Source organism: Nothobranchius furzeri, chromosome 1 (assembly GCF_043380555.1).
Source record: "Nothobranchius furzeri strain GRZ-AD chromosome 1, NfurGRZ-RIMD1, whole genome shotgun sequence".
In the NCBI taxonomy this organism is placed as follows: Eukaryota; Metazoa; Chordata; class Actinopteri; order Cyprinodontiformes; family Nothobranchiidae; genus Nothobranchius; species Nothobranchius furzeri.
Window position 1 is genome coordinate 34498037 of NC_091741.1, and position 12111 is coordinate 34510147.

The 12111-nt window shown below is 38.6% G+C and overlaps 1 protein-coding gene across 2 annotated transcripts; it reads left to right on the forward strand.

Moving 5' to 3' along the window:
• Positions 1 to 1139: 1139 nt before the first annotated feature.
• On the forward strand, positions 1140 to 11129 carry il26 (interleukin 26). 2 transcript variants are annotated; one of them, XM_070553960.1, is made up of 5 exons: positions 1140 to 1512; positions 3318 to 3380; positions 8268 to 8408; positions 10277 to 10342; positions 10438 to 11129. In XM_070553960.1, the coding sequence occupies exons 1-5, from the start codon at positions 1318 to 1320 to the stop codon at positions 10510 to 10512; spliced, it is 540 nt and encodes a 179-aa protein (XP_070410061.1). In that variant the 5' UTR covers positions 1140 to 1317; the 3' UTR covers positions 10513 to 11129. The 2 variants fall into 2 exon arrangements, with proteins under 2 accessions (XP_070410061.1, XP_070410059.1); XM_070553958.1 differs by having other exon boundaries at positions 10277 to 11129.
• The last annotated feature ends 982 nt before the right edge of the window (positions 11130 to 12111 follow it).

Sequence of the window (12111 nt, forward strand, 5' to 3'; positions counted from 1 at the left end):
TTCAAAACACTACACATACATGAGAATATCTGAGACTCCAGAGGCTTCATTGCAGCATTATCAAAAGAGTTGACCCAATTTATTTGCTCAGCTCAAGTAATCGGAAACAAGACCGAGATGCATTTTTCAGACTTATGGTAAATGGCCTGTATTTGATTTAGAGCCCTCGAGTCCTGGAACCCCCCAAGGCGCTTTACAACACAACCAGTCATTCACCCATTCACACACACATTCACACACTGGTGGGGATGAGCTACGATGTAGCCACAGCTGCCCTGGGGCGCACTGACAGAGGCGAGGCTGCCGAGCACTGGCGCCACCGGTCCCTCCGACCACCACCAGCAGGCAACGTGGGTTAAGTGTCTTGCCCAAGGACACAACGACAGCGACAGACTGAGCGGGACTCAAACCTGCAACCTTCCGATTACGGGGCGAGCGCTTAACTCCTGTGCCTCCGTCGCCCACTTAGTCGACATCTGGAAGGAAAAGCATTACAGATCTAGCCTAGAATGACTCAAAACGGGTTTTTATTCATCTTTATCTAAAACTCCAGACTGGTGTTAACTCAAAAGCTTCAGTATTTATTTTTATAAGAAACAACAAAACAGCAACAGCCTTCGTCTATAGTGTCCTGGAAGCTTCATGCGATTAAAGCAGAAACTAAGTTTATAATAAAAATTCACCACAAAAATCATCATAAATGCAGATCAAAGAGCAGTTTCAGATTTTTTGGGTGAATGTGTGTGTGGGTGTGTTTGTGTGTGGGGTGGGGGGGGGAGTGTCATGCTGGGAGAGCTTCACACACCCATGACTGCCCGACCTCATTAATCTCCAAACTTCCAGGAACAACTGAATATTTTTGACTAAGAAGCTGTTTAGCTTCTTCTTCTGTGGTTCCAGCTTGCTAAAATGTTCATTCTATCTTTGATCTGGGTCAGACAGCAGCTCTCAGCTATGACGAGATGGAAGACAAAAATTCTGAACTCATTGATTTCTCAGCTGCAACAATCAAAACCTCAACCTAGTTTTATCTCACCACACATCTAAACACCAAAACCAGGTGGAGGGCGTGACATCACCTCTACTGTACATCAGAGAACAAAGCAGAAAACAGTGAGTTTAGAAGAAGAACGGGAGAGAAGGATGTCTGAGACAATGAGGAGTAGGTAAAGAGCATAAAAGAGCTTTAAATAAGGAGGACAATTCAGAGGGAATCACAAGGAAGAACCTGGAAATTTGCCACTGAGCTGCTGGAATTTTTCAGAGGAAGGGGGAGGGGTCCACGGGGGGGAGGAAGAGGAAGATGAGGATGTATAAATGATGCAGAAGGCAATGGGTTTGCAATATTTCAACATGTCTCTGATCACCGTCAGGATCTCTGCGTTCTCTTTGCTCATCGTTCTCATCGCCATGGCAACAGCTGAGCAGGGGCTCACCTGCCGAGAGGAGATACCTGTGGAGCTGATCCGAGAACTATGGAACGGGACAAGAATGATACAGAACAAACTACCAGTAAGACCAATTGTTAGTCTGTTTATTATCACTGTTTATTTTTATAAATAAACAATGTTAGAGTCAACCGGAAGTTTAGGTTTCATAATAGCTTCAAAAGTTATAAAAACTAAAAGTCAAAAAGTGTTGATCTTATATTTTTGAAAGGCTAAATCTGACTATCAAAAAGTCACTTATGGATACATATAAAAAATCAATATAACATGCTCTTATCATTATTTTATTGATTACCTGCTCAAAGGCTATTGGTGTAATCATAATTATCATTTATTTATTATTAATATTAATAAGCAACCAGACTACCAGCAATACTTCATCAATCAGTTTTACATTAGTTAATAAAATGACAGCAAAAGAAAGACAAATATTTTGTTAAATAATTATTAAAACAATTTTACTAACATAGTGATGAGTATAAATTAAATTAGGCTTAAATTTATCAATCAAACTAATTAAAGTTGCCATAAAGTAAATAACTGGTTCAGCGTCAGATATGTTGATTAATGTTAGGAGTAATAAACGAGGTTCTTGTCGCTTTGGACATGAAGGTGTTTCGAGTTACCTTTTAAAGGTAACTCGAAACACCTTCATGTCCAAAGCGAAAAGAACCTGGTTTAATATTTAAAAAGAGGACATAATGAACATTGTAAAGGATAATGTTAGGAGTGTTTACCGTATACATTTACTGGATAAAAGCATATGAAATGGAAAAACGTTAAATATTTATGTCCAGCTTATTAATAAGCACCTAATCATGTTTTATGAATGCGTCTCTGATCACACCAGCCAAATACATATATATATATATATATATATATATATATATATATATATATATATATACAAATTTAAGAATAAATATGGGTCCTTCAACGTGAATAAATGTGTTAAATTTAGACATTTAATCCTAAATTCTATTAAAACTGACTTTTTTCCTCGATGTAAAACTAAAGGTTGTTTGTTGATGATGTGAAAAGTTTTTGAACCAGAACAACGTTTTAGACTAAAGACTCCAAATGTTTTAAATCTCAGGTGAAGTAAAACCAAGCAGCATTTCCGTACATAAAGTCTTCATTTAATATGTACATTTTAATGTTAGATACTGGTAATATTATTTTAAAATAGAAACATTTTTACTTAGTTACTACACATACTTTACTACTCATTTATTTAAGCTCACCCAGCCTTCCACCAGGTCCCAAAAGCATAGTTGTTCTGCTAAATTTATGCTTCAAGTCTACTTTTTACGTGCTACGCTCTAGAACATGGAAAGCTCAAGCCGTTCAGATTGGGGAGGACAGGAAGTCAAACACGAGAGCAGTGCAAAGCATCTGGCAACTTTCAAAATAAAAGTCATGTAGATTTCCAGTTAAAAACATGTCATTACTAGATGCCTTGGTAGCGGAGGTAAATGGAACAGAAAATCAACACAGACCTTTCTGGATAGATGCAGCTGTCTTCCTCCTGGCTTATTATCGTGTGAGCTGGCGGAATGGTGTTGCAGTTCTCCAGTGATTTTGTGACCGTGTTGGACCAGCTGCGTGGAACGCTTTCACTTATGTTACGCTTCTGAAATGATGCCGGTAGGAAGGAACACGCCAGTGAACTAGCGTTCAATACGCGTGTATTATGTGTTGCAATGCCAACGTGTCCGGTAGACAGGCCCAGTAAAACCCACTCCACTAGGTAGTAGTAGTAGTAGTTACAGACGTGTTTAACTGAAAGAAAACTTTAAAGAAATAAAGTTTACTGCTTACCGTCAATCAACCTAATCCAAACTCAATAAAAGCTTGTTTTATCTTTAGAAAGAAGACCGACTGTCACGGCGCGTCAGACTTCTGCCTCACTTCTGCACAACATGTCCGGAGGTCAGTAAGGCAAGGATTTTTTACCTTTTTATTCTGGTGCTGAAGACATTTATTGGAAATACACTTTTTTGTGGTTTTATGTCAGCCATGATAGTGCCTGCTTGGTTTACCTCAACCACATCTAACATGGTGGCAGCTTCACACCTCTGCTTCTATTAGGAACCCTTTCACCAGCATGCTGGGTGACTTACAGCTCTGACTCCTGAGAGGAAGTATTTGTGATTCCCTCTCATGATTCATTCTGGTACCTCACTGGAGTTTCACCTGCTTCTTGTTTACAACTGAACGATTCTGGCGGCAGAACTTTGGAGAGCCCGTCCCGAATGCTGATATGAAGATATTTTTATCAGGTGACAGAGAATGCTTCCTTTAAAATCATGATAATGCACTCCGTTTACAACAAAGAAAAAAAAACATCTGACATAAGAACTGAAGTTTAGCGTCTGTTTCCACTAAAGGTGTGTACAAGGACATCCCAGGAAGGGTTTCATGTAGTCCAAGCTTCTTACTTTGAAGTTGAAAGAAACAAACAAAAAAATAACTTACACTTACCATTACTACAATGGTGGCAGTGCCAACTAGGGGTGTGGGTATGAAAAAAAAATCATATCACATTTTGTTTTTGCAAAATCACGATTTCAACTATTTAGCTGTTTTGTAAGTTATTTACCAGTAAAATACATAAGTTTAAAAGTATACCAGTACTTGTATAAAACAGGATACAAGATTTTATAATCCTAACAAACAAACAACCTACCGACCAATTCATCATCAAACAGTATCAAAACAATTACAAGTTGATCTCACATGGTTGTAAACAGAACTGCGAAATAATCTAAATGACGAAATCGACCTAAAGTCTGCAGGTAAATTATTCCGATCCCGAGGAGCTTTAACACAAAAGGTGCATCTCCCCACTTCTTTTTTCAGCAAATGAAGGCCGATCTGTTCTACAGGTGTAAGACAAAGAGTTAAAGTGCACTAACAAAAATTTCAAGTAAGAAGGAAAATCAGAATAAATAACAACCAATGAAATAAATGCCTAGCTTTCAGGGACAACCAGGAAAGATGTCCGTACACGTAAGAATGACGAGTAAAAGGACATCGTAGAACAAAGCGACATAAGCTGTTGTAAACACTATCAACTGAACGAAGACTAGAAACTGAAGAGTTCTGATAGAGTATGTCTGCATAATCTATAATCGGAAGCAAAAGAGAAGAAAAAATGCGTTAATGTACGGAAAGTTCTAAACAATTAATGGAGGTATATAAAGTTCTTAAACACCGAGTGAACTTATGACAAATTATTTGAATACGGTATTTGAAAGACAACTGAGGTTCCAGCCAAACACCTAAATATTTTATTCTATCAGGAGAGAGTACAGGAGATGAATCCAGAAAATGCAGGTTGAGAGACCCATCAGCACCAGAGCAGACATCACTTCCACTAAAGAGCATGGAGTATGTTTTAGATTTATTAAGAAAAAGTTGTTTTTGCGCTAGCCATTGCTGCACTTCATTAAAATGAAATTGAAGGGTTTCCTGAATATCTTGTTTTGTCGACTTTGAGCCATAAAAAACAGAATCATCTGCATATAAATGAACAGAATAGGAGTTAGAACATGTTGGCAAATCATTAATAAAAATAGAGAATAATAACGGCCCCAGGGAAGATCTTTGGGGGACACCTCTAAGTACCCCTCGTGTATTAGATTAGGCTTCGTTAAATGAAAGAAATGGAGATCGGTGATGAAGAAATGAATTAATGAAATCACAATAAAGGCAGCCTTCATAAGCCAATAGCATATAATTTGTCAAGAAGCAAACAATGGTCTACAAGGTCAAAGGCTTTCGATAAATCAAGAAAAATAGCACCTCCAGTTAAATTGTTATCAATGCCTAAGTAAATATTGGTAAACTTATGAAGAGCGGTTGTTGTGGAGAAATGTTTTCTAAAACCTGTGGGCATGGAGATGGTAAATTGTTAGTGTCCAAGTAATCAGCTAATTGATGAAATACCAGTTTTTCAAAGACTTTGACAACTGTATTAGCTATTGCGATAGGTCTACAGTTATTAAGCTTCAAAGTATCTTTACCTTTATGCAATGGAATTATTTTAGTACATTTCCAGGCCTTGGGAACAGAACATGAGTTAATGGAAAGATTAAATGTAATGACAAAGGGAAGGCCAGAGCATCAGCAGCAATTCGAACAAATTGAGCTTGAATACCATCAGGCTATATAAAATTATATATAAGATATATTATAATAATTATATATATAATTAGCACAGCCCTAGTGCCAACAGAAATATTTCAGGGTTTCCCCCAGTGCTTTATAAGCTTGGCGGGTCGCTGGGTCTTGTTTGGCCCCCGTCAGACCAAATGTCCCTCACCCATCCCCCCACCCGCTGTCATGGACAACTCATGGTAGCAAAGTGAACCATGTGGAAGCCCCCCATATAGGGACCTATCCAGGTCATTTAATCTAGAACTCTTCTCAGACAGGAAGTGCTTTAATATTTTAGCAGGACATCTAGCTATGAAATCTTTAAAAACACGTCTCTCTTCTGCCAATATGTTTTCATGTAGAAGAAGAATTAGCTTAAGTGAAGCTAACACTAGCTTATTTCCCGACCAAAATGTGATAAAAAGTGTAGGTCCCTTCTCCTCAGCTCGCCGTGACATGTCCTCTCCCGTACCTCACCTGTCCTTTTGTCACACACAGAGGCAGCAGCAGGAGCTGTAGCTAAAATCATGGACCTCCGCTGTGAAGAACATAAAACAAGTAGATCAGGACTTCCAAATAATGTCCACATATTAACGAGTTTCTCAGTAATCCTAACCAGAGGTTAGGTTCAGACTATCTCTCCTCCAAATCCTCCGCTAATTCAACCACAGAGTACCAGGGGAATTACTACTGGAACATTCTTGCTATAAACACTGTAGTATGTGACATTATGACATTGTGTTGAGCTGCCCCACTTAAACACAATTAACAATTACCAAACTATAATGTAGTTCGGTAATGTGAACTTGAGACAGTTCTCCACACCTTCATCTCCTCACGCTTAGACTACTGTAACTCTCTTTTCACGTGTCTGAGCAGAACCTCCCTGAACTGTCTACAGGTGGTTCAGAACGCCTGTGCTCGGCTTCTGACCAAGTCCTCCAAACACACCCACATCACCCCGTTTCTCCTCCAGCTTCACTGGCTGCCAGTCAACTTCAGGGTTCATTTCAAGATCCTGGTTCTGGTCTATTAGGGATGGGTACCGAATTCGGTACTTTTTAAGTACCGACCGAGCACCGATTCACGTCATTTGTAACGGTGCCTCGTTTCGGTACCCGTCCTTCATCACGAGAACTTGCCAAGACAGCTGCGCATGCGCAAGAGCGTTATGTCATCGGTCGCTGCGAGCGAGTTGTAAACAGAGCAGCATGGTAGACAGAACGCACGCTAAATCTTGGGTCCACTTCACTAAATGTGATGGGTAACTGGGTGATGATGAAACCAGCGACAACGATCTAAGTGAGACATCCTCATCTTAATCTGCTCCGGTAGGTAAATACAATGTTTAAGATAACGTTAGCTTGATATGTTAGCTTCCGTTTCGCTAATGGTGCGTTTGCTTTCTCCTCGGAACTCCGAATTTCCGACTAGAAGAACATGAATGCGCTCTAAAGTTTGGCTTCACTTTACTAAATGCGACGGGTGATTGGGTGAAGATGAAACCAGCGACAACGATCTAAGTGTGAGGCATCATCGTTTTAATCTGCTCCAGCAGCTAAATAAACTGTTTAAGATAACGTTAGCTTGATACGTTAGCTTCCATTGCCACCGTTGATATCAGCTAATGGTGCGTTCGCTTTCTCCTCAGAAATTCTAACTTCCCAGTAGGAAAATCAAATGAAAAAGGAGGCAAAAGGAATGAAGATACACAGTAAATTTAGTTCACAGTAAAGATGTTTGCTTCAGTTTAATTATCAGCTTATAAAACTACAAGGACGATGTTAAAATACAAACAGTTGAATGTTATTTATCGTGATGTTTATCAAATATGGTTATATATTGAGAAAAAAATATATTTAATTATAAAAGAGAATTAAAATAATAAACACTCAAAAGTATCGAAAATTGGTACCGTTAAGTACCGGTATCGATTCCTAGGTACCGGGAATTAGTACCGAATCGATTCAAATGTCAAAGGTACCCATCCCTATGGTCTATAGGGCCTTACATGGACAAGCACCATCTTGCATTGGTGATCTTCTTAGTCCCTACACCCCCAGCAGGTCCCTGAGGTCCAGTGATCAAAGCCTACTGGTTGTGCAGCACCAGGCTAAAGGTCAAAGGTGACAGATCATCTGCTGCTGTGGCCCCCAGACTCTGGAACTCTCTCCCCCTGAGCCTGAGATCAGTGGACTCAGTGGTCTCCTTTAAAAAGCAGCTGAAGACTCACTTGTTCAAGCTGGCTTTTGTATGACCTTCTTCACCTCTCTCTCTTTATTCTGCTCTCCCCGCCTATTCCACCTTCCTCAGGATCCACTGATTTCCCTCTTTCCTGTTCACTCTCTCTCTTTCTTAACATTTTTAATCACAATTGTCTATTTTTTGCTCATTTTAATATATTTTTAATCATTTTCTAAATTATTTTTTATATTTTTACATTTTTTTTTGTTTCTGGGAAGCGCCTCGTGATTTTTATCTTGAGGCGCTATAGAAATGATATCTTCTTCTTCTTTTTCTTCTTCTTCTTCACTGTGTTGTTGAGGAGTGTTTTGATCAGAGGTGAGAAGCCCAGTCAGTAGCCTTTGGCCTTCACAACTGCTAATGATCCTTTCAATGAGGAATGTTTTTGTGTAAATGCTGCTGTTGTCTCCTCAGCGTGTGATTGGCTGGCTGGAGCTACAGGAAATGATAGATGTCTATGAGAAGAGTGTGTTCAACAGTGAACTGGTCCAGAAGTTTGTTCCTCACCATTACAATGAGCTGCTGGACCGACTGCACCACACTCTGCAGCACTGTGTGAGTAAACTGCTACGGACACTCAACAGTAGCTACATCCATGACACCAGCCAGGTTATTATTATGAGCCACAAATGGGTCTTAAGTCAACAAAGACTCTGTAACTTTACTCAGCATGATGAAAAGCAAAATCAAACTTACATTATAGTATAATTTCAATAGTCATTTAAACAGGATTTTGGATAAAACTTTCGCTGTGAAGAATTAAAATTAATATTTGTTGATTGGAGAGCTGATTTCATGTTACATATGTATCCTTTAAAGAACACAAATCAAACAAATCTCATCTTTTAATTCGTTTTGTGCTGCCATGTGGGTCACTAATGCCTCTATAAACACTCCAAACATGAATAAAAACGTCATCTGTTCTCTTTCAGTGTTTGGTTTTAGGAATCAATTGCTTTTAAGAGCCGTTTCAAAAAGTCCTCTTTTGTGACATCACTGTGAAGATAACTAGCACAGAACTCCCCTCATCTCATAACACTTGAAAAGCAGCAGGTCTAATCTGAGCTCCTCCTCTTATAAAAGCCAATCAGACAATAGGTGGGCGTGGCCGTTCAACAACTTGTCAACAGTGACAGAGATCTGAAAAGGCTCATTCTGGAAGGTACTGAAACTGTCAAGAATGAAACAGCTTAGAAAACTTTTTGACACCAGAGATCTTTTAGAGTTTAAAAAAGTTACATGTCCCCCTTACCACTTTGGATTTATTGAATAAATCTCATAAGTCATAGTGAGGGGAGGACTTGAACAAGTGCAATAACAAATGAGATTATAGTATCAAATATTAGTGGGGATGCATCAATACCAATATCAGTCCGATACTGTGTGTGTTTCTTTGTACTCATTTGTCAAAACTAACCCAGTACTACACAACCAGATACTAACAACGTGGGTCTGCAGTGGTGGACATTATAGGAGTGGAGAATGGACATTGATATATATATATATATATATATATATATATATATATACATACTGTATTTGCTACCAATAGTTAAGAATTATTATTATTATTTATTTTTTCATATTTACTGTTATTGGCTCTTCTTCTTGTTGAGTAATATCACTTGATCGAGCCTTTCATACATTGCACACTGCGAAATAGGAAAAGTCTAAATGATTTGTGCTGATATCGTATCAGATTGATATCGGTATCGGTCAATCCTGAAGGCTGCAATATCAGTATCATATCGGAAGTGAAAAGGTTGTATTGGGACATCCTTATCAACTTTATTTATAAAGCTCTTTCCATCAGCCAGGAAGTAAACCAAAGCGCTGTACACACATAAAATACCAACCCATGCAAAGGCCAACAAAATACGCATTAGGTCAAATGAAAGCAGGAGATAAAAGTAAAAGATGTTGGTTGAAAAAACTAAGTTGAACTAGATAAAAATTTATTAAATTATCTAAAAAAATTACTAACTTATGTGCTGAGGGAACGCCACAATTTACAAGTGAGTCAAAATTTGAATGAAATTAATTTTTTTCCGTGACGAATCAATTTTTCAAGAAATGAAACTAAAACTAAGAAAGACCACTTCAGTATAAATGAAATTTTGACAAATATTGATCGACATTTTCAGCAACAAATAAAAGACAACTACAAAAACTGAGAGTAAAAATCGGAAAATGGGAAATGTGGGAAGAATGGAAAAAAGTTCATTTAGCACATCTAATGAAAACAAAATAAATAAGAATGAGAACAATTCCAAAGCTTTCAAATAACAACCTAAGGTTGCAGGCCCTATTATTTACTTGCGTCTTCCATGAATACATTTTGATTCTTCCCCACATCGACGCAGATTTTCTCTGAAGCTAGCATTAGCCTCCGGTCTGACTGACGCAGCATTTTTTGCCTTTAGGTTTCTTACACTGAACCTTCAGAACATTTCAAAGACATCAAGAAAATGGAGAGAAGAATTCAAAAGGTAAGCAAGCACAAACTGTCCTTCTGTCACTGCAGGAACTTCTATCACATTTTCAACTGTTTTCCATCTAAAATCATGCTTTGTTGCGACTCCAGAAGGGAGACGAAGGAGCCCTGAAGGCTGTAAGAGAATTCAACTTCATCCTCAGATGGATCGATGAGCTGCTATGAAAACATGAGAGCATCAGTGTCTTCACAATTACCTCGGTCAACATCATCATCATCGGCATCACCACTCACTTTGAGGGTTATTTGAATTTTATTTGGGTTGTTTGAAAAATATTAATTTGAACCATTAGATTTTTTTAGCATAAAAGGCTCTTTATTAATTAACTTATTTGGTTTGTTTGAACATAATGTGAAAAATCAAGAAGTTGTCATTTCCACTGAATCACCAGAAACTTCAAATCACTGTTAAAGGAACCTGATCAAACCTTAAATCTTTGAGCCTGAAGGATGATTGATGTCCTCTAGCTGTGCTAATGGAAGCTTTTTTTTCTTAAATACTGATTACTGCATATTATTCGTATTTGTCAAATAATTTGTAAAAAGATTTAATATATCTGAGTTGTCATGGAGGATTTTAGTGATAAATTACTTGAAAGTTTAATATATTAATTTTATAATAGCATGAAGGAAGGTATTTTTATGTGTCAGATGTATTTATGAGATAGTTTGTCACTTTGTGAAAAAATAAACCGAATTTTTATGATTGACTTTTTGTATGCTTGAGTTTTAAAATAAATTTGGATTTCTGTCTCCCCCTACTGGCCACGATATGGAGCTACAGCAAAGGAAACCTGTCACAGGGCAGCAGATCACTCGAATTAATCTAAAACTGATGCTTTTAGGGCATGAAGAGAAAACAGGAGTACCTAAGGACACACAGCAAGGCCTCAGCTGGGATTCAAACCCAGAACCGTGTTAAGGCAGCATGACAGTGCTCATCAACAGTAGCCCAGATCTGATGTTTAAAATGGTACATATAGCACCTTCTAGAGTTAGAACCCTTCAAGGCACTTTACAACATAATCAGTCACTCACCAAAGCACACACACACACAATCAAACCCCAGTGATGAGCTATAATGTAGCCACAGCTGCCCTGGGGCTCACTGGTGGAGGCGAGGCTGCTGCATGCTGGTGCCGCCGTTATCTCCAACCACCACCAGCAGGCAATGTGAGTGAAGTGTCTGGCCCAAGGACACAACAGCAACAGACCGATTGGGGCTCATACCTGCAACTTTCCGATTACAGGGTCAACTGGAAGCCAGAGACTTCTGAATCGTGATTAAACTTAAGAATGAATTTAAAAGTCACGGCTCCTGAACAGAGACGGCACTGCTTTAGTTGGGTTCCTCAATCGTATCTCTTTAAAACTTTGTTTTAAAGCCAGTTTAACAAACCTTAAACTACTCTGATGATTTCTAATTTGTATTAAAAGTGGCAGGAAATGACAGGTAAAAAAAAGAGGAAGATGTAACAAAAATGTATGAAAGGAAGCAGAAGTAGCTAAATAAAAGCAGAAGACAGTTTAAAAGCTCGATTCAATTGAATGCAGTGATTAGAAGCAGGGTTTATGCAGTCATGCAGCTGAGTCACAAGCTTCCTCTCTACCTGGAAACTCCTACGAAGACATTTGGACAACCGATGAAACCACAGTGGATCTCCTCCCCCACATGCTGACACAACACTGAACTTGTCTTTGTGCTGATTCAGCCCCTCTGAAACACACTCACAAAACCTGTTGATAGGATTTGCATACTGTCAC